This window comes from Bolinopsis microptera, chromosome 5 (assembly GCF_026151205.1).
Source record: "Bolinopsis microptera isolate Bmic1 chromosome 5, MBARI_Bmic_1.0, whole genome shotgun sequence".
Taxonomy (NCBI): Eukaryota; Metazoa; Ctenophora; class Tentaculata; order Lobata; family Bolinopsidae; genus Bolinopsis; species Bolinopsis microptera.
This window is the reverse complement of record NC_087076.1, coordinates 660071-684851: the sequence shown is the minus strand read 5'-3', so window position 1 is coordinate 684851 and position 24781 is coordinate 660071. Positions and strand designations below refer to the sequence as shown.

General features: G+C 42.8%; 3 protein-coding genes across 3 annotated transcripts in view; 2 read left to right on the top strand and 1 right to left on the bottom strand.

Annotated features, from left to right (window-relative positions):
- The window catches only part of LOC134815899 (cilia- and flagella-associated protein 53-like), an 889273-nt gene that overhangs the window by 360003 nt on the left and 504489 nt on the right, over positions 1 to 24781 (top strand). The window lies entirely within an intron of this gene.
- The window catches only part of LOC134815896 (probable ubiquitin carboxyl-terminal hydrolase MINDY-4), a 623521-nt gene that overhangs the window by 365732 nt on the left and 233008 nt on the right, over positions 1 to 24781 (top strand). The window lies entirely within an intron of this gene.
- On the bottom strand, positions 4779 to 6765 carry LOC134815603 (ELMO domain-containing protein 3-like). Its single transcript, XM_063824155.1, has one exon. The coding sequence runs from the start codon at positions 6751 to 6753 to the stop codon at positions 5329 to 5331; it is 1425 nt and encodes a 474-aa protein (XP_063680225.1). The 5' UTR covers positions 6754 to 6765; the 3' UTR covers positions 4779 to 5328.

The following is a 24781-nucleotide window of genomic DNA, read 5'->3' as shown; positions in this document are numbered from 1 at the left end:
TTGGGATAGACTTGATGTCGTGAGGCACAACGTTATACAAAGCAGAGGCCACTGAAGGGAAAGAATGGAACTTCATGGTGTTGATGCTTTTGTATTTTGATCCGCCAAGAGGACGAGACATGTAACTCCTCTTCTTTGAGAGTGTTGGAAAGTAATGTTTACACTGTTGGGAATCTCACCGTAGTAAATTTTCCAGACAAGGATGATCATGTACCTCTCGCGGCGGCGCTGTAGGGAGTAGAGATCAAGTTGCTTCAAGCGCTCCCAGTAGCTAAGATGCTTGTATCCCTGCTATTTTCGCAGTGAATGAGGCGTTGGATCGACTCAATCATGATTATGTCACACTGCAGGTGAGGTGACCAGAGAGCACAACAATACTCGGTAATAGCTTAATAGAGCGGACGTATGTCTTGAAGAGCATCATCATCGTGTCTTTGTTTCTGGTAGAGAAAGTTCTCAGTACCCATCCAGCTTTGCTCGCTGCCTCAGAGGACTTTCTTGTGATGTGATGACGCCAGGAGAGATCACTGTCAACATACACACCGAGATCTTTCACGACATCATCAGAAGATATCGATGCACCAGATGGTAGAATGTAGGGTTTCTTTAGCTCAGGGTTCTTACCATGCTGGAGAAGTTGGAACTTACTTTCGTTTAGCTCCATGTTGTTTGCTACTGCCCATCGCACTACTGCATAGAGATCTTCCTGGAGACATTTGCAGTCGGACGGGGAGCTGATGTTTTTGTGGAGCTTGGAATCATCAGCGAACACTTTTACCTTGCAATCCTTTACAACTTGGAACAGGTCGTTGATATACAAAATAAATAGCAGTGGGCCTAACACAGTGCCCTGTGGTACCCCACTTAGCACCATTATGACGAGAGATTCAATACCATCGACAACGACATGTTGGGTTCTTCACTGAGGAAGCTTCCAGCCAGCGGTGAGCGTTGCCCTGGATACCGTACATATGGAGCTTCTTCAATAGTATAGCGTGATCTACCTTATCGAAGGCTTTGCTGAAATCAAGATACAGAATATCAGCATTTTCGTCTCGATCTAAGTCATCCATGATGTCTTGGACGTGGTGAAGAAGTTGAGTAAGACAGCTTCTTCCAGCTTGAAAGCCGTGTTGATCGTGGTTGATGATGTCTTGAGCTACAATGTAGTCAACCAGCTTAGCGCGGACGACCCTCTCGAACATCTTATGAGGTTGGATGTTAGAGATACCGGTCGATAGTTGGCAGCAATCGACTTTTCCCCTTTTTAAAAAGGGGGATAATACTCTGGTTCTTGAATTTGTAGCTATTTCACCAGAGCTTAGCGAAGCTTTCCAAAGCTTGGTTATCACAGGAGCCAGGGACAATTCCCACATTCCTTGAGGATTAGGACTGGGAACTTGTCAGGTCCGACTGCTGAGAAACGATTCATCGCCTTTGATGGCGTCGAGGATATCTTGCTCATTAAAGTCGATGTCCTGAGTTGCTCAATGACCTTGGACGTCCGGACTTCGGCTAGATTTGCCTTTTTGGGGTCACTGAAAGACACTCGCATATTGATCTGTAAGCTATTACTCATTAGTGGCTGGACAGACTGGGAGCTGGTTCATCACTATCCATTAGGGGTCCGACAGATGCAGCAGGGGTTTTAAACCTCTTGCGAGGTATAAAACGCCTTAGGATATTCTTATCTTACTAAGAGCAAACAAGTTCTTCTCTTGCTCGCTGCTGTTTAATGTCCGCTATATGGAGATCTCGGACAGCAGCCCTTCTTCATCCAGCTTGCGAGCTTGACATTATGGCGAGGAGGAGAAGGGCCACAAAACTCTGTATTTAATACAGATGATACCTGGGCATTATAAGGCGCTTTTTCTTTCTAAGTAGAGCCACCACTTTGACCTTGGATTTTTGAAGATGCGCGGCTGGACGATTGTGCTATGAGAAAAGTGCGTTGTTTCTTGCAGATCTGCACAAGGATCCCTTCAAAACATATCCCCTGCAGCATCTTGGCTAGTTGACGGGTGGGTTACTGTCTACCAGTTCTACTGTAGTGAGTTCCTTGAAGTAGTGATGTTCCTTGTTGGAGAGGGCGAGGGAGAGGGAGAGGAGAAGGGAGAGGGAGAGGGAGAGGGAGAGGGAGGGGTGAAGGAGAGGGAGGGGGAGGGCGGGGAGGGAGAGGGGGTTGGAGGAGGGAGGGGGGTGAGGAGAGAGAGAGGGAGAGGGAGAGGGAGGTAGAGGGAGTAGGGAGGGATAGGGGGGAGAGGGAGAGGGAGGGAGAGGGAGGGGGGAGAGAGAGGGAGGGAGAGGGAGGGGAGGAGGGGAGGCGAGGGAGAGGGAGAGGGAGGGGGGAGGAGGAGAGGGAGGGCGAGGGAGGGGGAGAGGAGGGAGGGGGAGAGGTGAGAGGGAGGGAGAGGGAGAGGGAGAAGGGAGGGAGAGGGAGAGGGAGAAGGAGAGGGAGGGGAGAGGAAGAGGGAGGGAGGGGGGAGGAGGTAGAGGGAGGGAGGGGAGAGGGAGAGGGAGAGGGAGGGAGAGAGAGAGGGCGAGGGGAGGGAGGAGGGGAGAGATATAGAAGGGGATAGAGGGAGGGGGCGAGATAGGACGAGATAGCGGGGAGTGGAGGGAGAGGAGGGGGAGGGGGAGGGGGAGGGGGAGGGGGAGGGGGGAGGGGGAGGGGGAGGGGAGGGGGAGGGGGAGGGGGAGTGGGTGGGGGAGGGGGAGGGGGAAAGGAGGAGGGAGAGGGCGGGGAGAGGGATATGGGGCGAAGGAGGGGGGGCGAGGAGGGCCTGCAGTCCGGCCCCCCCGAGGGGGAGGGGGAGGGGGGAGGGGGGAGAGGGAGAAGGAGAGGGAAGAGGAAAGAAGGGAGGGGGAGAGGAGCAGGAGAGGGAGAGGGAGAGGGGGGGAGAGGGAGGGGAGAAGAGAGGGAGCGGGAGAGGAGAGGGAGAGGGATGAGGGAGAAGGAGGGGAGAGAGGGAGAGAGAGGGAGAGGGAGAGGGAGAGGGAGAGTGGAGAGGAGAGGGCGGGGTGGGAGAGGGGAGAGGGGGAGGGGGGAGAGGAGAGGGGGGGGGGGAGAGGGAGAGAGGAGGGAGTGGGGAGAGGGAGGGGTAGAGAGGGAGAAGGAGAGGGCGGGGGAGGAGAGGGAGAGGGAGAGGGAGAGGGAGAGGAGAGAGGAGGAGGGAGAGGGAGAGGGGAGGGAGAGGGAGAGGGCGAGGGAGGAGGGAGAGGGCGAGGGCAGAGGGAGAGGGGGAGGAGAGGGAGAGGGAAGAGGGAGGAGAGAGGGAGAGGGAGAGATATAAGGAGAGATAGAAGGAGATAGAGGGAGACACCTTTTATTACTTTCTACAATTAATTACAAAGTCCTTCCTCTAAAGTTTACCGCTGTGTACACTGCTAAGTACCTGATAACGGACAGTTACCATGACAACTGAGGCGCTACATCTCACAATGTCACGTGCAGACTGTACCACATTTCACTGCTCTCTGTAAACACACATGTTGCCGCTAAAGATAATTGCATTTGCAGCACATGTGTGGGATGTGTGATCTTTCTACAATATTCCCAATAAAATACCATCTGTTTATTACCATATTTCTAATTGCATGTTATCATACTGGATATAATGTATAAGGTCTAAAAATGTAACGGTCTGGTCTTCTTTCTCTGATTAACACGTGGAGCTTGTTCCAACTGTTTATATTCTGATCTTGATTAATGTTTTTTTCTATACTTTACGTTTTGATGTTTGTCAGTATTTTAGCGCAGTATTTTAGGGCAGAATTTAGCGCACAATATTTAGTGCAGTATGGTAATTGGTAGTGTAGAGGTTTACTTTTAACACATCTGTTTTGGTTATCGGGAGTTTAGTTTGGGATTGTTTAGAGATTGCAAACAGTTAATTTGGGATTGTTTTGACTATCTGGGTACACTTAGGATTAGGCCAGAGAGATGGGAGTTTTTGGTTCTGGGTGATCAGGAGTATTTTGTTTATTGTTTTGGATATTGGAGTGAGGAAACATTGAGATTGTACTTGCAAATTCGATATCACGTACCAAAATTAAAGTATTTCACTTCTCGTCTCCTCGAACCAAATTCAAGGAAAAGACCACTTTATCATGCTGTTGACTGTGTGTGTGTGTGTGTGTCTTTGCGTGTGTGTGTGTGTGTGTGTGTGTGTGTGGTATGAGGAGACACTAACTTGCTTGTTATAAAGCAATATACAATGATTCCTGCATCCAATACATGTCCAGTAACGTGTGACTACCCCAGTAGGAGTAGCACTGTGTTTCTATTGATAGAGAAATACACGTGAATACAACGTGAAACAAATGCAGATGATCATGCGACAGTGAGTAATTACACATGTCCCTACTACATACTACATACTACACACAATACATACTACATATACTACATATACTATGTACATATACTACATTTAATACTACATATACTACATATACTACATATACTACATATATACTACATATACTTCATATTATACTACATAATATACTACATATACTACATATTAGCAACAAGAGAAACTCCATTGTTGGACGTGAGGAGAGTGAGGAGTCCTCAAACTACATCAAATTAATTCCTTCTGTAACGTCCTCAATAGATGTAATAGAATTGTAGTGTTGTAATTAGTTTGAACGAAATCACTTATTGATATTGAATATCCCCCTCACTGGCTGTGAGGTGAGCGCAGTCATTACTCGGCTTACAGTTATTGATGATAACTTAAAATATAAAGTTAAACTCATCGAAGAAACATAAGTTACGAAACAAATTATTTTCAACAAAAATTACATTGGCAATAAGCACATAATATTGTTCTTACTTTTCTGATGAATATCTAGTAGTTCAACAAACCTAGTAAATTTAACGCTATCCCAAATGACACCGAATTGATTAAGCATCATTCAATGTTTTCTAGCTAACATGGCTCATATAACTTGAGGTATAGAAAAATATTTAACACTTTTTAAACGATTTTTAAATAATTTGTAACAATAAAATCACCATTACGTGTAATATGTGTAATATGTAGGTTTTTAGATGTACAATTTGAGAACAAAAAAAGAAGATGTGCTGAAAACCATGTTAGTATGGAGCATACTGTGCTGAATATTCATGTTAGTATGGAGCATACTGTGCTGAATATTCATTCAAACATACCCTGTTGTCAGTCCAACAAAGCTCCATTCTAATTAGGGGCTTAGCATGGCATGATCATCAAAACCTCATTCTCTATCTTATTGTAACATTTCAAATTTTTAAAATGAACAAACAAACTGAATAAAAATATGCAAAGCAACGTCAGCTAGTCAGCGTGTCGCGTACTTGCTAACTAATTTACCTTTCTCCTGAGATGTGCTACCATAGTTATCTAAAGTTTTCTGCCCATCTTTTTTACAAACATTCAAAAACACGATGTCTCCTTTTTCAAAGACACCATCTTTCTCATTACAGTATTTCTTATAGTTGCTGATGAGCTCTGTGCATTGTGATGAAGACTTTGTCTTCTCCTCCAATCGTTTTAAAACAAATCCTGAATCTCTGATGGTTTTACCTGTTTTCCAAAGCTTGTAGTGTTCGTAAGTTAGTGCGGAGAATACATCACACATGATTGGTAGTATTGCTAAGCGTTTATTGCATTCCTTGTTGAGGTAACCACTTCTCAACGCAACGAGAGCAATTTTAGTGAGGTTAATCAACAACACACAAAAAGGAAAATTCTGAGTCTCATTTTGAGAGAGTTGATACAACTTTTGGGCAAGAGATTTCTGTTCTCGAACCAAATACAGAATGGTGAGCAAACTTAACATACCAGTTCCTCTTAGGTCTGTAGCAGGATCATTTCCTTGGAAACCTATGTCCTGCCAATGAGACCCAAACCTCGCACAATCCAACTGGGTACCAGTGAGAGATTTGTAAATTGTCATGAGAAGTTGGAAATCTTTTGGATCATCATTATCAAATTGGCAACGTGCCAAGCAAAACACAAAGGTTTTTTCTGCCTTAAGCTGGGATTTCAATCGAGGTGGCCCACAAAGTTGAGCAAAGAATTTAGCGATGCCAGTGAGGTGAATACTAGTCATGATATCAGATTCGTATATACTCAGATCTATACTTTTGAAGTGCTGAAGAGCATCTTGATAAGAGAAAAGGGGTGTTGATAGAAGCATGGCAGAATCTGGTGACGATGGGATGGCTTGTCCATCTGCAAGGATTTGTCTCTCCAAACCATCCCATTCTGAAGTTATATTCTGAGAGGATTCTACACCTGTAACTGCACCTGTCTCATTGGCAGTTATATTCATGTCATTAACAAGGCTCTTACCACAGAGTGAATTCAAATCATTTGTTACAGATGATTCACGAGATATATTGTTGATACCACTGGATTTGTCAGGGATGTACATGTTTTTGTTCATATTTTGGTTTTGAAGGTTCATATGGTCGATAGAATTAATAACCTTTGCTGATAAGGGGGCATTAATTGTCTTGACAAATGGCTTATCTGTCTTTCTGATTGTGGCTGGCGACAAAACATTCAGAGTTCCTGAAGCAGAAAATTCATGCTTGTCCCTGAAGACTTTCTCAGGTCCATTAACATTGCTAACAGTGGGAAACTGTTCAGGCTCGTCTAAGTCAAAATCTGGATCTGTCTCTTCTCCAGCTGTGGTAAGATAATTTAGGGCGTTCTCGCCTGCTTGGTCCCAAACATCCTCAACTTCTGCCTCTGTCATGGGTATATCATTCTGAAAAGCAGTAGAGATCAAAACATACTATTTAACCATACTCAAAGTAAACGAAAAATAAAAGAAAATTAGGTCTCACGCAGGCGCGTGATACATATATAAATTACTTACGTGAGACCTTATTCCTGCGTGAGACCTAATTTTTCCGTTCGACCTAGTTACAGTAACAGGCATTTAAATTTTTCTTTTCTGACAAGTACTCACTTGTTATAATACTCTTTTCAAGATTTATTGTTTTACATCTGCAGGCAATTTTGCAAAATGTTCAATACGCACCCACACTTACTTCAAAAACTTTAAACATCCATAACCCAACAACCTTATATTTTGACTCATATTTTAACACAAGATAGAGGATGGTGTGATCTTACTGCTTACACAGCATGGATACAATTAATTAATTTGCCTAAGAGTTTCAGACTGCCAGAGTGCATTTGTATATTAAACACTTCCCGACCTTTTATGATCTAGAAGTGTTGATCATATTTAGGTCCAAATCACTTATTGCCATGGATAGAAGAGTTCTGGCACCTCTGTAACCCCTAATGGGAATTATACAAGTTTTGAGTAAATCGAAGCACAGTCTGCGTCTGACAAATGACATCACGTTTATGCTTTTCTCGTGAGATTGGGTGGCGATTAGATTTGGACCGTTCTGTGGATATGCTTATACGTTTTTAGTATATGAATAGGCTGTGGGATTGTTAAAGTAAGCTATACCAATTTACTTTATATGCTGATTTCGAATAAGACCTATTACTTAGCATGAAAATCATTTCTTGAAGAGTTATGAGCAAATAACAGTTTTGTCAGACGCGCGCACGTGACAGGCTTGTAAAACGATATTCCAGCTGTTTATGCTTTAGGATTCGAGTCAGGTTTGGTTTTAAAGTAATTGTGAAGATAGCATAAAGATTTAAAGTACAGATTTGTGCACTTTAACTTTAAATACTTACCATAAAAATCAAAATTAGAATTTACCAATGTACACAGAACGGTCCAACAAATTTAATAGCCACCGTGAGATTAGTACATCTGGGCTTTTATTGAGGGTGAATAAAGTACCCTTACATCTGTAAATGCCCTGTCCAGCGGCGACCAGAACGATTTTGCACTGATATCCAGCCTTGCGCCATCCTGTCTATTTGTTTCATTAAATAATTTGAGTGTGTGGAGCCAAACGGAAAAAAGCTGAGACTCTGTTTCAACATCTTTGCAAACAGTGGTTAAGTGTTCTGCAATTGTATCTCTTGAGTGAATTGTGTATTATTAGTGAAACGTAGCCTCCGATTTTTCAGGGTAATGTTTAAATCTGCCATTTTCTGAAAATTGTGCAAGTTTAGTTTATGCAACTAAATAACTTAAATGATATTGGTCAGTTCAAGCACACAAATACACACGCGTGCGCATCTTATTTCTGTAACACTCAGATGCAATGATATATTGTAGAGATGTGTTTCACATAGCCATGTGTCTACGCGTACTACATGACGGGCTTGTTTCACAAGTAGGTCGGATCTTGTATCACGTCGTGACCCCCATCGTCGTTTCACTATAGTAGAGTTTCTACGATACAGGGGGAGCCGCGTACTCGCGCGCGGCGGATCATACAACGTATGACAAGTCGGATCGCCGCGCGCGCTATTGCAAGCGAAAGGGCTTTGGTTAAAGCAAAACATGTGTAATGATGTGATGTCATAAATTTTACTTTACTTTACTTTTACTTTTATCACATGTACATATTAGTTCATTATAATACTAAACATAAATAAAAACAATAAGCAAGAGGTCAAAAACCAATAATAGCATGATACTAGACCAAAATTAATATAGAACATTGTAGCGCAATTCGTTACTGGGCCGCGCCGCGCATCCAATAATGCTTCTCGCAACCACATTCGTTAGATCAGCTAAATGCGCTACTGGGCTTCGCCGAGCTGCGAAGAATTGACATCGTACAATAACATAGAATACAACGTCATTAATAAAAGCTGCAAGTTTATTATCTTGTGATTTCACTTTCAACTTTGACCAGTTATTATGCAGTCATTTACTATTCAGGCGGTTGTTGACAAGCAGCGCTCCTACTATAAATAAACCATGAACCGTTGCTTGATGTCGGAGTGTTTCAGAAGTGCAGTGTAGAAGTGAGACGCGCACACGTTGCTAGCTCTAACCAGAGCCCTCTCGATTGCAGTAGCGCGTCACGCAGTACGCGTATACACATGGTTATAGTAGAGGCTCTTACGGGCAAAAAGACCTGTTTTCTGCTACGAGTTTAGAGACCTAACCGCTAATTGGACACAATAGTATGATGTCTAAGGATCGATAATATGTTAAGAAGTATAAATTTGGCCTTATTAGTCACGTGCTATACCAATGCGCGTTTTAAATTTTGACAGTCTATTAGTCTAAGGCAAATAGAGTAATTATATTCATATTTTGTCAGCAATAAGATCACATTATTTTCTATTTGGTGTGAAAATATGAGTTAGAACGGACATAATCTCGCTGAGTTATAGCTGTTTCAAATTTATGATGAACGCGCGGGTGCCAATTGATAACAACTAAATGCTTTTGCGCGTAGTGCGCGTCGAAAATTTGGCAAAAACGCTTGCGGAGTGACAATATTCAAACTTCGATAAAGTATATGAAGTGGGTACTTCTCGGAAAGGAAAAATTTAGGCAAACACGATGTGACTATTTTTGGGTTGATTTAATACAACTGCAAAAAATTATTCAAACTTCAAGCAAAAAAGTCAAAATTTTTACTACGTTTTTGGATTTTTACCCCCAAAAAAATAGAGGGATTTTTCAAATTTTTATATCATCTTGTGCGGCTGTTTTTTAGCTATCTCCATGCAAGTTTTGCCGACATGCCAACAAAATTAACTTGTTCAAAATATCAAAAAACATGGTTTTTTGGCCTATTTTTTGCCCAAAAATCAATTTTTTGCAATTTTACCCCCAAAAAGTCAGTCCAATCATCTTAAAACCACTTTTAATCGATTCTACGGTCAAAAATACGTCTAGTAAGGTGTATCTGGGGTCCCTAGCGTATCGAGCAGACAATGCCCGTAAGAGCCTCTACTATTATGTGAAGCGCACACACGCGCGTATTTGTATACGCCGCAGTTGTTTTATTGTTAATTAAATTGATTTGAAAATTTGGCCAAAGCTTAGTTTTAGTTTAAATATTACAAAACAGCTTGAAGGTTTCAAAAACAACATTTAATTTAATATACGTTAAGTTCTGTTTTGAAAAATTTGGGCGGGTAAAGTTAATTGTTAATGGATAAACGTCAAAAAGCAATTATTGATTGTTATTAATCTAAAATGACATAATATTTCTCCCACCATGACCAATGTTGTATATTATATTATAGGATATACATATTATAGGGTGTATACTGACATGAACAACTAAAGTATTGATAGGACATGATTTAGTTGATATAATGATAACATTTAACCTTTGGATTTTAAGATAATGTAGAGTTTATTATATAATCGTCGCTGGATCAGTGTAGCCTTGTTATGTATGCTGTACGCACGCGAATGTGGGAAAATTTTGAAAAACTTAACTGAGGTACTTAGAAAAATGCGCGTTTTGCTCTAGAAACACACTTTTTTAAAGATTTTACCACTGTACCCTCCAAAATCACCTAATTTGTTAAATTTTAGGTAGGGGCGTCAAGAGGAGAGGGTGCGCCATCAGGGGGGCGCCAACAGGGTTACGCCAATGTGTTTTCCAAAAATTGATTACGTAATATGTGAATGACGCCATATTGGAGTTTCTAGGGATATCTGCTTGTTAGGTGCATATAGTTTACTATTGTTTGCAAATGTAATATTTTATTTCAAGTAAGTCAAGTGTGTAGGATCTTAAGTATATAATTGGTGTATATTACATTTCTATTATTAGTAGAATCAATCCATCAAACGTTGTTCTCAAGGTACGCGTTGTCGTTGCTGAGGTCAGTATACTATATTATATGCCCTTTGGGAATTTTTTTCGCATTAGGGGTCCATCATCCTATTACTGTGATTCAAGTCACTTGAAAAGATCTACAGTCAGCATAAGAAAGATTCTTAAGAATAGTGGGTATTTCAGTCGATTTAGTCTTAATATAAATTGTATGGGACCACTCTGCACTAAGATCTATGAGATGATAGCTGATTAGAAAGAAGCTAAGATGTAAGATGGAGACAAGATTCACTTTAGTCTATTTTCTTTGAAGGTCCCCTCTTTTTTTATATTGACATATTTTTGACTACTGAAAAACTATTGATACTGAATTCGGAAACTACAATAAAAATGCCTGCTGTGTAACGTTTTATGTTGGCACCCCCTCTGAAGCTACAAAATAAGTTTTACAATGCTTTTGTCATAAAAGTGACCCCCTACCTTGTTTTCACTGGCAAAATGTCGATTTAGATAGTTTAAAATTGGCCTGCAGTGCAGGCCCAGTTGGGCCAAATTTAAGCCCTGCACCAATCAGGCATGCACACAACTGTACAGGTAGGATAGCCAAACAGCTTGATAATGATCAACTTTCTGCATAGAGTTGGTGAGGCTCCACAGTTTGAAAATTAGAATGACAGGAGATTGCCATCCCACAAGCAATTAAGTTCCAACACTGACCCAGCTTCTGCTTGTTTAGCACCACCTCAAGCATTGTGAATGCCTAAATAACATTGTTCTCAGTCTAAAGTCCCATCCGATCTTGCAATTACTCTGATTTAAGCACATCTTTTGTTTCACAAATTATTCCTGCTGAATAGGGATCATTAGTTTGAAACTACGATGAGTATACAAAAGAGAAATATTACGGAAGTGTTCAAAATTGAGTTACGTTTTTGATTGTGATTTGACCTAATTTATCTTGTCATATTAAAACAATTTTGCCTAACCATTGTGCTCTCCTTAGCAATATAAGGACAAATTTGACAAGTGAGTATCTACTGTATGTAGACATGATAACAATATACATTGGCCTTGGTGTAGGACTCATTGGATAGATCTTGGAACAGCCTTTAACAGTATTACTAAAAAGTATGTTTCATCATACAAAATGTGTCATATCTTGCAGCATGGCGCTAGAGAGAACAGCAAAGGAAGAAATACTGTTAGTAAAGATAGAGAAAAGAGGGCTTAGCTATGGCTGTAGATACTATACGATGCTGCATTAACAATAAATAACGATGAAAAAGTTGCAAAATCGGGTAAAATCCAGATAAAAACATGCACAGACTTGTCGGCGTTTTTGAACCCCCCCCCCTGCGTAGTTAGTAATTTCCAGCTATCAGTAGAGTATAATGGATTTCACATATAATATGATTAATTACTTATTCTTGCTGAAAACAAGATTTAATCTCAAATTTGCTGAATACTGAACTGATTAAATAAAGTACTTTAGATGAACATCTCGGAATGCCTGCCAATTAAACCTTTAAATTACGGATCATAGCTTGGTTAATGAATGGCTTCCTAATGTAATAATAATAATAATACATACTATAATACTGTAACTCCTTGTGACACAAAACAAAAAAACCCCTACTCAATAATCTGTCTTTTTGTATAAACATTTGAACATTTAAAATATAATTTGAAACATTACAGTAACGTTATTCAAATCTCAAACAGAAACAGTATATAACAAAGTTTTGTGTTTTGATCATATGATCGTGGATGTATAGTGATTGATTGCATAATTTTGAATTTGATTGATGGTGATTGTGAGTGAGAAGATGTTTGGAGTGCCAGCCAGTAACTCTGTCAAATGAACAGCCCAATGAAGAGCGAATGAGCGCAATTGCGCAGGAACAGCAGAGAGGGTGGCACAAAACGGCACACACGGAAAGGACGAAACAAAAAAGAAAAAACGCCGTGCGCGGTAAGCTTGCCTATGTCTGAGAGCTGGTGTTACCTGGCAAGAGGCCTCGAAGGAGGTGCCGTGGTGGAGTGTGAAGGGAAAGTTCGAGAGCACGGCAGCTCTAACTGATGATGATGATTGAAGAAGGAGGTCGGGAAGCTCAGAAAAAGCTAAACAGGAAGGATCCAGCTGAGGTCTGACTCATGTCAGGAAGTGATGAAAAACTCACAGACAAAATCATCAGTGGCTGTCTACCCCGTACGTAGGCAGTGTCCAAGATTTCAGGCATCAGGATACACTGGAGCAGTGCAGAGCTGATTACGACCAGGGTCCTCACGGATACCCTGTCTTGGAGGTCGAGCCAATGCCCTGCGTTCGGAAATTGTGTCTACTGATATAGCCTTCATACTTTCCCTACTAACAGTCACTGTAACCCTATCACTCGGAAGGCCCCACGGCTCCTACATGGACGCACGGCCGGGAGCCCATGTAGGGATAAAAGTGACCGCAAGAAATCCATCACATCCGTCACAGATCCAAAGCTGGAAAAGAAAAAAAAAGGCGGAAAGAAAAAGGGGAAAAAAGGAAAGGAAGAAAGGAAGGACTGAAAGAGGAAGCTAGTTATCTACATTTAGACTTTCTTTGAAGTTGAGGGTTAGTCTGTAGATTTTATTAATGGTGCTGGTCGAGAGTTTGATCAAACTTACGTCCTCATCGCTGAGTTTGTCCATGCAATCGGGTTGCGAGATAAACGTGGAGGCAAGATTGAAGCTACCATTTCCGTCAATGCTGACTAGATTTCCACTGAGGCTTTGAAATCTGTCCCTTGGAACTTTCCCTAGGGGGCAGGAATGGAGCATATGGTTCTCGTCTTCGATGATTAGCTGGTTGATGTTCAGCTCGCAATAGTTACAGGTCCTTTCATCAAGTGGAGTTTTGTCGTACCTTCCCCTTTCAATTCTAAGGTGATGAGAACTGGACCGAATCTGTGTGGTTGCCCTTCTGTCCTGGAAAGACCTAGCGTGGTTTAGATATGGCTCCCATCCAAATTCTTTTTTGACTTCACTGTAGAATGATAGCTTTCTAGAATCTTTCACAAGAGAACCCCAGGAATCACGGAATAGTTTTCGCAGGTTCTCTGTCATCAATTCAGGGCTGCAGGAGTCCGCGAGGAAGGTTGCGTTGAGCAACGATGATGAATTCCTGTCAGGAAGGTCGATGTTGTTAAATGACTTGATAACTGATTCGATGCCTACAAACCATGACAATTTGAGGTTAATCTGCTCAGTCATTGCAGCTTTGACCAGTTGTGTTGAGGGAAGGCTCATAACTCTTTTGAAGTATTTAGTACTCAGTTTCAACATCTCAATTATAATTGGGTATGAGCCAGTTTCTCCCCAGGCTGTAGCATTGACTGCCCTTCTGTTAATACCAAGAAGGTATTTGAGGTGACGTAGGTGCACTTGCTCCAGTTTCTGTTTTGCGATGTGGGAGACTGCATGATCAAGGTTGTGAAACTTGCTGAAGCAAGAGAGGACCTTACTGACGGTGGGTAGAACTGGGGCCCAAACTTGACAACCGTATAGTAGAATAGGCTTGACAAGGGTGTCAAATAGTTTGTTAAGGCATGACGCGTCAATGTATCTCCGGTCTATGGTGCTTCTCAAGCTAAAGTAAGCTCCGAGTCCCTTACGGTAGAGAGAGTCAGTTGCCTGCCGAAATTTCCCTGTGCTGCTTATAATGATTCCAAGATAGCAGTAGCTGGAGACCATCTCTATATCTCTGTCATGAATAGAAGGACGCCAGTTTGGAATGTCAGGTCCTTTACCGTTGAAGACCATGAATTTGGTTTTGGAGATGTTGATTTCCAGACCCCATTCGATACAGTAGTCCCCAATGATCGAAAGCAACTTTTGGAGTGATTCAGGATCTAGGGCGAGGATTACTAGATCATCAGCCCACGCTAGGTGAGTCACTGAGATACCAGCGAGAGTTGGGCAGTTCACAACGGCTTCATTGAGGAGGTCAGAAAGCTTTTTAAAGTAGACTTTGAAAAACTCGGGGCTGAGTGGATGTCCTTGTTCAGTCCCTTTGAGGATCTTGAATGCTTCACTGATTTTACCATTCATCTTGATATGACCCTCTGATTTACTGTACATGTCTTTGATGATGTCGTAGTAGCCGCCGTTGACGCCATAGCAGGCTAGTTTGAACAGGAGGGCTTGTCTGCACACTAGATCAAACGCTTTTCGGAGATCAATGAACACTGCATATATTTTACTTTTCACTTTCTTGTATTTTTCGATTGTGGACATCAGCGTGAATATATGGTCATTACATTGACTTCCTTTGGTAAAGCCTGCTTGATTAGGTGGATCTGGATGAGAGATTTGGCGGTGAGTGACAAGCCGAGATAGCAGCATCGTGGAGAGCAGTTTCCCAATACAGCTACATACTGCTATTGCTCTATAGTTGTCAGGGTTCCTGATGCACCCTTTTTTGTGAATCGGTGTGATCACACTTTTGCTCCAGAGGTAGGTTCCTGTCTCAAGGCACAGATTGAAGAGTTTAAGGAGGAGGGACCTCATTTTCACGTTCAAACCCTTGAGCATTTCATTGCTTATGTGGTCAAAAGCAGATGCTTTGCCGGATTTTAGTTTGCCTAGTGCAGCGTTCAGCTCACCCAGTGTAAATGCGCTGTTCAGCGACTCATTGGGGGCAGTTCCCTCGGCTAGGGTGTTGGCTTCTTCGAGGAGAGCTCTTTTGGTGAGTGAGTCTACAGTTGGATGAGTGTCAGAGTAGAGCTCAGCGTAGAACTGATGGAAGGTTTTAAGTTGCTCTGAGTCAGTTTGGACTTCTTCCTTCTTGTAGCTCTTAAGCTTTTTGAAGTCTCTCCAGGATATGGTTTTACCGTTTTAATGTATAAATGTAATGTATAAATTACTATGAATACTATTATATTATATATAATATACTACTATAATAACATTGCTAATGTTTTTCTTCCAAGTTAATTTAAGATGAATATGCTTATTTTATCTCTTGACTGCAACGATATAACCTTCACAACCTTAGAGTCACTACTGTGTAGCCATTAGAGTCACTACTGTGTAGCCATTAGAGTCACTTTTGTGTAGCCATTAGAGTCACTACTGTGTAGCCATTATAGTCACTACTGTGTAGCCATTATAGTCACTACTGTGTAGCCATTAGAGTCACTACTGTGTAGCCATTAGAGTCACTACTGTGTAGCCATTAGAGTCACTACTGTGTAGCCATTAGAGTCACTACTGTGTAGCCATTAGAGTCACTACTGTGTAGCCATTAGAGTCACTACTGTGTAGCCATTAGAGTCACTACTGTGTAGCCATCATAGTCACTTTTGTGTAGCCATCATAGTCACTACTGTGTAGCCATTAGAGTCACTACTGTGTAGCCATTATAGTCACTACTGTGTAGCCATTAGAGTCACTACTGTGTAGCCATTAGAGTCACTACTGTGTAGCCATTAGAGTCACTACTGTGTAGCCATTAGAGTCACTACTGTGTAGCCATTAGAGTCACTACTGTGTAGCCATTAGAGTCACTACTGTGTAGCCATTAGAGTCACTACTGTGTAGCCATTAGAGTCACTACTGTGTAGCCATTAGAGTCACTACTGTGTAGCCATTAGAGTCACTACTGTGTAGCCATTAGAGTCACTACTGTGTAGCCATTAGAGTCACTACTGTGTAGCCATTAGAGTCACTACTGTGTAGCCATTATAGTCACTACTGTGTAGCCATTAGAGTCACTACTATGTAGCCATTAGAGTCACTACTGTGTAGCCATTAGAGTCACTACTGTGTAGCCATCATAGTCACTACTTTCCAGTAAGATGCTATTACTACTCTTACGTTACACCTCCGATAAGATAGTAATTAAGTTAGTTGTTGGACACTGAGTATCCAAACATTACAACATATTATGAGCAATGAGTTGCTCATTGTGGCGGTAAATCAGCATCCCTACCAGCCTTACTACTAGTTACAAGCCTGTAGTTAGGTTGGTAGTTACTACCAACCACTGTAGTACTACTAGTGTGTACCACAGTGTGTACCACAGTGTGTACCACTACACACAGTGTGTACTACTAGTGTGTAGTAGCATGTACCTAGCTATCATACAGTGTGTACACTACATACAGTAGTATTGTTGTGATGACTGTGTATAATATAGCTAGGACCAGTCAATAGTGTTCATTTCATTTATTCATAGAGTTTAGATAACCATGCTATTGTTATAGCCCTCATCAGCGAGCAAGACAATCAGAATATTATGGAACTGTGTTTAAAAATCAGAATGTCGCTGAAAAGAAATCTGTTTGCCATAATTGTAACTGATAACCGGTAACTGGGGGTAACTGGTAACTGGTGGCAACTGGTAACTGGGGTAACTGGTAACTGGGGGTAAGTGGTAACTGGGGTAACTGGTAACTTGTGACTGGTAACTAGGGTAACTAGAAACTGGTAACTGGTAACTTGTGACTGGTAACTAGGGTAACTAGAAACTGGTAACTTGACTGGTAACTAGGGTAACTAGAAACTGGTGGTAACTGGTAAATGGTAACTGGTATAGGTAACTAGGGTAACTAGAAACTGCAAATGGTTTAAAAAAAGTTTTTTAACCTCCAAGTTTTACCAGACACTTCCAAACAAGCTCGCCGTTTACTATACACAGTATGTAGCAGCAATTTGTCTGCCAAGCAATCTGCCATATTAACCACGTGTTGTGTACCCTCCAATAGTGGACTTGTTTTGTTGCCCACGTGTTGTGTACCCTCCAATAGTTGACTTGTTTTGTTGCCCACGTGTTGTGTACCCTCCAATAATGGACATGTTTTGTTGCCCACGTGTTGTGTACCCTCCAATAGTGGACTTGTTTTGTTGCCCACGTGTTGTGTACCCTCCAATAGTGGACTTGTTTTGTTGCCCACGTGTTGTGTACCCTCCAATAGTTGACTTGTTTTGTTGCCCACGTGTTGTGTACCCTCCAATTGTGGACTTGTTTTGTTGCCCACGTGTTGTGTACCCTCCAATAGTGGACTTGTTTTGTTGCCCACGTGTTGTGTACCCTCCAATAGTGGACTTGTTTTGTTGCCCACGTGTTGTGTACCCTCCAATAGTTGACTTGTTTTGTTGCCCACGTGTTGTGTACCCTCCAATAGTTGACTTGTTTTGTTGCCCACGTGTTGTGTACCCTCCAATAGTGGAGTTGTTTTGTTGCCCACGTGTTGTGTACCCTCAATACTAGATAATGTGTAGATAAATCTATTGATTAGATTGCAGCCCTCATATAAACCATATCGTCTCCCAACCCTTGTCTTTTATTTGAATGCTCGTAGTCCTTCCATGGTGGTGGTGTTTGTATAGAACTGCGGGTAAGGGGTAATATTCATAATACTGATAGTGACTTGTAACAAGTAACAGTGGCCTAATTAATCTGCCTTCCTGTCTGCTCTCGATATGAGCGCTTGTTCTTTTCTGACAAATCATTACACCCAAATTAATTTTAAACATATTATCATGTACCCTCTAGTTTTAAACCTTGAATATGCCAGCTTCTTTATTTATTGTTCATTTTTATCTGAATTGGTTACAGGACGTTAGCCCATTACCCATTTATAAAACTTGCTCAGAATAGAAACCTGGGGATCAGGGAACTGATACCTTGCTCGGAATAGAAACCTGGGGATCAGGGAACTGATACCTTGCTCGGAATAGAAACCTGGGGATCAGGGAACTGATACCTTGCTCAGAATAGAAACCTGGGGATCAGGGAGCTGATACCTTGCTCGGAATAGAAACCTGGGGATCAGGGAACTGATACCTTGCTCGGAATAGAAACCTGGGGATCAGGGAACTGATACCTTGCTCGGAATAGAAACCTGGGGATCTGGGAACTGATACCTTGCTCAGAATAAAAACCTGTGGATCGGGGAACTGATACCTTGCTCAGAATAGAAACCTGGGGATCAGGGAACTGATACCTTGCTCAGAATAGAAACCTGGGAATCAGGGAACTGATACCTTGCTCAGAATAGAAACCTGGGAATCAGGGAACTGATACCTTGCTCGGAATAGAAACCTGGGGATCAGGGAACTGACACCTTGCTCAGAATAGAAACCTGGGGACCAGGGAACTGATACCTTGCTCGGAATAGAAACCTGGGGATCAGGGAACTGATACCTTGCTCAGAATAGAAACCTGGGGATCAGGGAACTGACACCTTGCTCAGAATAGAAACCTGGGGATCAGGGAACTGATACCTTGCTCAGAATAAAAACCTGTGGATCGGGGAACTGATACCTTGCTAGGAATAGAAACCTGGGGATCAGGGAACTGATACCTTGCTCGGAATAGAAACCTGGGGATCAGGGAACTGATACCTTGCTCGGAATAGAAACCTGGGGATCAGGGAACTGATACCTTGCTCGGAATAGAAACCTGGGGATCAGGGAACTGATACCTTGCTCGGAATAGAAACCTGGGGATCAGGGAACTGATACCTTGCTCGGAATAGAAACCTGGGGATCAGGGAACTGATACCTTGCTCGGAATAGAAACCTGGGGATCAGGGAACTGATACCTTGCTCGGAATAGAAACCTGGGGATCAGGGAACTGATACCTTGCTCGGAATAGAAACCTGGGGATCAGGGAGCTGATACCTTGCTCGGAATAGTAACCTGGGGATCAGGGAACTGATACCTTGCTCGGAATAGAAACCTGGGGATCAGGGAACTGATACCTTGCTCAGAATAGAAACCTGGGGATCAGGGAACTGATACCTTGCTCAGAATAGAAACCTGGGAATCACGGAACTGATACCTTGCTCGGAATAGAAACCTGGGGATCAGGGAACTGATCTATTTTGCTCGGAATAGAAACCTGGGGATCAGGGAACTGATACCTTGCTCTAAATAGAAACCTGGGAATCAGGGAACTGATACCTTGCTCGGAATAGAAACCTAGGGATCAGGGAACTGATACCTTGCTCGGAATAGAAACCTGGGGATCAGGGAACTGATCTATTTTGCTCGGAATAGAAACCTGGGAATCAGGGAACTGATACCTTGCTCAGAATAGAAACCTGGGGATCAGGGAACTGATACCTTGCTCGGAATAGAAACCTGGGGATCAGGGAACTGACACCTTGCTCGGAATAGAAACCTGGGGATCAGGGAACTGATACCTTGCTCGGAATAGAAACCTGGGGATCAGGGAACTGATACCTTGCTCGGAATAGAAACCTGGGGATCAGGGAACTGATGCCTTGCTCGGAATAGAAACCTGGGGATCAGGGAACTGATACCTTGCTCGGAATAGAAACCTGGGGATCAGGGAACTGACACCTTGCTTGGAATAGAAACCTGGGGATCAGGGAACTGATACCTTGCTCGGAATAGAAACCTGGGGACCAGGGAACTGATACCTTGCTCGGAATAGAAACCTGGGGATCAGGGAAAATTTTGCATGCTTGGCTTGATTGCCAGCTTCTATATTTCAATTATCCCTTGCAGGCAGAATATTTACCAGCTCCTGTTCTATCAAGTGTTATATTGCCGCCTTATTATAAAACCCTTTATGCCTTATACTGTTCTTGAACTGCAGGCCAAGTTCTCATTTGACTTCAGTGAGGTGACATTTCAAACTTGAGTTGTTTCTGACAATTGTTAGCATCAAGCGCTCCCCTCATCAAGCACCCCCTCATCAAGCACCCCCCATCAAGCGACTGTACGGTTGAACATACCTTTCCTAAATTCGTGCGGTAACGTCATGTCACTCATGCTCATCCATTATATTATTATATATGACAAACTGCTCTTTACATAAATAAATATTAGTGCATATCACCCCACTGTGCATATCAGCCCACTGAAGTGCATGTCTGTAACAAAGAGTTACTGCCCCCCCCCCCCCCTTTATAAGTATAGTAAAGAGTTACTGCCCCCCCTTCCCTTTATAATAAGTATAGTAAAGAGTTACTGCCCCCCCCCCCTTTATAAGTATAGTAAAGAGTTACTACCCCCCCCCCCCCCCCCCCCTTTATAAGTATAGCAAAGAGTTACTACCCCCGCCTTTATAAGGGTAGTAAAGAGTTACTACCCCCCCCCCCCCCCTTCATAAGTATAGTAAAGAGTTACTGTTATTACTTACAGCTGAGCACCAGACTTTAGACCACGTTATATATTATATTACCTAGCTATTTGACTTAGCTTACTTTGTGCTGTTAACAGTTGTAGAGCAGACGTACAATGTTTCAACTAGAAATCTTGCCAAGACATTACATACTATTACTAGACATGTCCTTTGTATTGACGCATGTTGCAGCATAATGCACTTATCATTACTATTAGCCATTACATATTATTACAACAGGGGGGGGGGGGGGGGGCACTGCAGTTATTACATCTACTCTTTCCATTGTATCTTCAAACAGTTGTTTAGGGTTTTAATACAATCCTAATTTAACAGGGGGGGGGGGGGCACTGCAGTTATAACATCTACTCTTTCCATTGTATCTTCAAACAGTGTTAACTCCAGTGTACTGTGTTAACTCCAGTGTACCGTGTTAACTCCAGTGTACCATGTTAACTCCAGTGTACCGTGTTAACTCCAGTGTACCGTGTTAACTCCAGTGTACAGTGTTAACTCCAGTGTACTGTGTTAACTCCAGTGTACTGTGTTAACTCCAGTGTACCGTGTTAACTCCAGTGTACCATGTTAACTCCAGTGTACCATGTTAACTCCAGTGTACCGTGTTAACTTCAGTGTACCGTGTTAACTCCAGTGTACCGTGTTAACTTCAGTGTACCATGTTAACTCCAGTGTACCTTGTTAACTCCAGTGTACTGTGTTAACTCCAGTGTACTATGTTAACTTCAGTGTACTGTGTTAACTCCAGTGTACTGTGTTAACTCCAGTGTACCGTGTTAACTCTAGTGTACTATGTTAACTCCAGTGTACTGTGTTAACTTCAGTGTACCGTGTTAACTCCAATGTACTGTGTTAACTCCAGTGTACCGTGTTAACTCTAGTGTACTATGTTAACTCCAGTGTACTGTGTTAACTTCAGTGTACCGTATTAATTTCAGTGTACTGTGTTAACTCAAGTGTACCATGTTAACTCCAGTGTACCGTGTTAACTCCAGTGTACCGTGTTAACTCCAGTGTACCATGTTAACTCCAGTGTACCGTGTTAACTCCAGTGTACCATGTTTACTCCAGTGTACTGTGTTAACTCCAGTGTACCGTGTTAACTCCAGTGTACCATGTTAACTCCAGTGTACCGTGTTAACTCCAGTGTACCATGTTTACTTCAGTGTACTGTGTTAACTCTAGTGTACCGTGTTAACTTCAGTGTACCATGTTAACTCCAGTGTACTGTGTTAACTCCAGTGTACCATGTTAACTCTAGTGTACCATGTTAACTCCAGTGTACTGTGTTAACTCCAGTGTACCATGTTAACTCCAGTGTACTGTGTTAATTTCAGTGTACTGTGTTAACTCCAGTGTACTGTGTTAACTCCAGTGTACCGTGTTAACTCCAGTGTACCGTGTTAACTCCAGTGTACCGTGTTAACTCCAGTGTACCGTGTTAACTCCAGTGTACCGTGTTAACTCCAGTGTACCGTGTTAACTCCAGTGTACCGTGTTAACTCCAGTGTACCGTGTTAACTCCAGTGTACTGTGTTAACTCCAGTGTACTGTATTATGTCTTGGTGCTGATAACCCACTGCGGGTAATAAGAATACACAATTACTTCAATTACTACGTACCAAATAATATCATGAGAAGTGGTAATCCATCCCAATTTCTACCTCCTGCCTCCATTCTGCTCTGTGGTTGGTGAGCCGGACGGATCAGTTGCTTCTCATTGGTCCATTTGTGCCACGTGGCCCGAATACTGTGTTCCGATTGGCAGGTTAGATTTCTTGTCTGTTTCCGTGTGGTAAAGAGGAGAACAGTTTGCTGTGGCTGCTGGGTTGCTTGCGGAGTTTTTGCTCTATCGTACAGTGTGGTGGGTGTTCTTGCTCTATCGTACAGTGTATTGGGTTTTCTTGCTCTATCGTACAGTGTAGTGGGTGTTCTTGCTCTATCGTACTGTGTAGTGGGTGGTCTTGCTCTATCGTACAGTGTAGTGGGTGGTCTTGCTCTATCGTACAGTGTAGTGGGTGTTCTTGCTCTATCGTACAGTGTAGTGGGTGTTCTTGCTCTATCGTACAGTGTAGTGGGTGGTCTTGCCCTATCGTACAGTGTAGTGGGTGGTCTTGCTCTATCGTACAGTGTAGTGGGTGTTCTTGCTCTATCGTACAGTGTAGTGGGTGTTCTTGCTCTATCGTACAGTGTAGTGGGTGTTCTTGCTCTATCGTACAGTGTAGAGGGTGTTCTTGCTCTATCGTACAGTGTAGTGGGTGTTCTTGCTCTATCGTACAGTGTAGTGGGTGGTCTTGCTCTATCGTACAGTGTAGTGGGTGATCTTGCTCTATCGTACAGTGTAGTGGGTGGTCTTGCTCTATCGTACAGTGTAGTGGGTGTTCTTGCTCTATCTTACAGTGTAGTGGGTGTTCTTGCTCTATCGTACAGTGTAGTGGGTGTTCTTGCTCTATCGTACAGTGTAGTGGGTGGTCTTGCTCTATCGTACAGTGTAGTGGGTGGTCTTGCTCTATCGTACAGTGTAGTGGGTGGTCTTGCTCTATCGTACAGTGTAGTGGGTGGTCTTGCTCTATCGTACAGTGTAGTGGGTGGTCTTGCTCTATCGTACAGTGTAGTGGGTGTTCTTGCTCTATCGTACAGTGTAGTGGGTGTTCTTGCTCTATCGTACAGTGTAGCGGGTGTTCTTGCTCTATCGTACAGTGTAGTGGGTGGTCTTGCTCTATCGTACAGTGTAGTGGGTGGTCTTGCTCTATCGTACAGTGTAGTGGCTGTTCTTGCTCTATCGTACAGTGTAGTGGGTGGTCTTGCTCTATCGTACAGTGTAGTGGGTGGTCTTGCTCTATCGTACAGTGTAGTGGGTGTTCTTGCTCTATCGTACAGTGTAGTGGGTGGTCTTGCTCTATCGTACAGTGTAGTGGGTGTTCTTGCTCTATCGTACAGTGTAGTGGGTGGTCTTGCTCTATCGTACAGTGTAGTGGGTGGTCTTGCTCTATCGTACAGTGTAGTGGGTGTTCTTGCTCTATCGTACAGTGTAGTGGGTGTTCTTGCTCTATCGTACAGTGTAGCGGGTGTTCTTGCTCTATCGTACAGTGTAGTGGGTGGTCTTGCTCTATCGTACAGTGTAGTGGGTGGTCTTGCTCTATCGTACAGTGTAGTGGGTGTTCTTGCTCTATCGTACAGTGTAGTGGGTGTTCTTGCTCTATCGTACAGTGTAGTGGGTGTTCTTGCTCTATCGTACAGTGTAGTGGGTGGTCTTGCTCTATCGTACAGTGTAGTGGGTGGTCTTGCTCTATCGTACAGTGTAGTGGGCTGTTCTTGCTCTATCGTACAGTGTAGTGGGTGGTCTTGCTCTATCGTACAGTGTAGTGGGTGGTCTTGCTCTATCGTACAGTGTAGTGGGTGTTCTTGCTCTATCGTACAGTGTAGTGGGTGGTCTTGCTCTATCGTACAGTGTAGTGGGTGTTCTTGCTCTATCGTACAGTGTAGTGGGTGGTCTTGCTCTATCGTACAGTGTAGTGGGTGGTCTTGCTCTATCGTACAGTGTAGTGGGTGTTCTTGCTCTATCGTACAGTGTAGTGGGTGTTCTTGCTCTATCGTACAGTGTAGCGGGTGTTCTTGCTCTATCGTACAGTTTAGTGGGTGGTCTTGCTCTATCGTACAGTGTAGTGGGTGGTCTTGCTCTATCGTACAGTGTAGTGGCTGTTCTTGCTCTATCGTACAGTGTAGTGGGTGTTATTGCTCTATCGTACAGTGTAGTGGGTGGTCTTGCTCTATCGTACAGTGTAGTGGGTGTTCTTGCTCTATCGTACAGTGTAGTGGGTGGTCTTGCTCTATCGTACAGTGTAGTGGGTGTTCTTGCTCTATCGTACAGTGTAGTGGGTGTTCTTGCTCTATCGTACAGTGTAGTGGGTGGTCTTGCTCTATCGTACAGTGTAGTGGG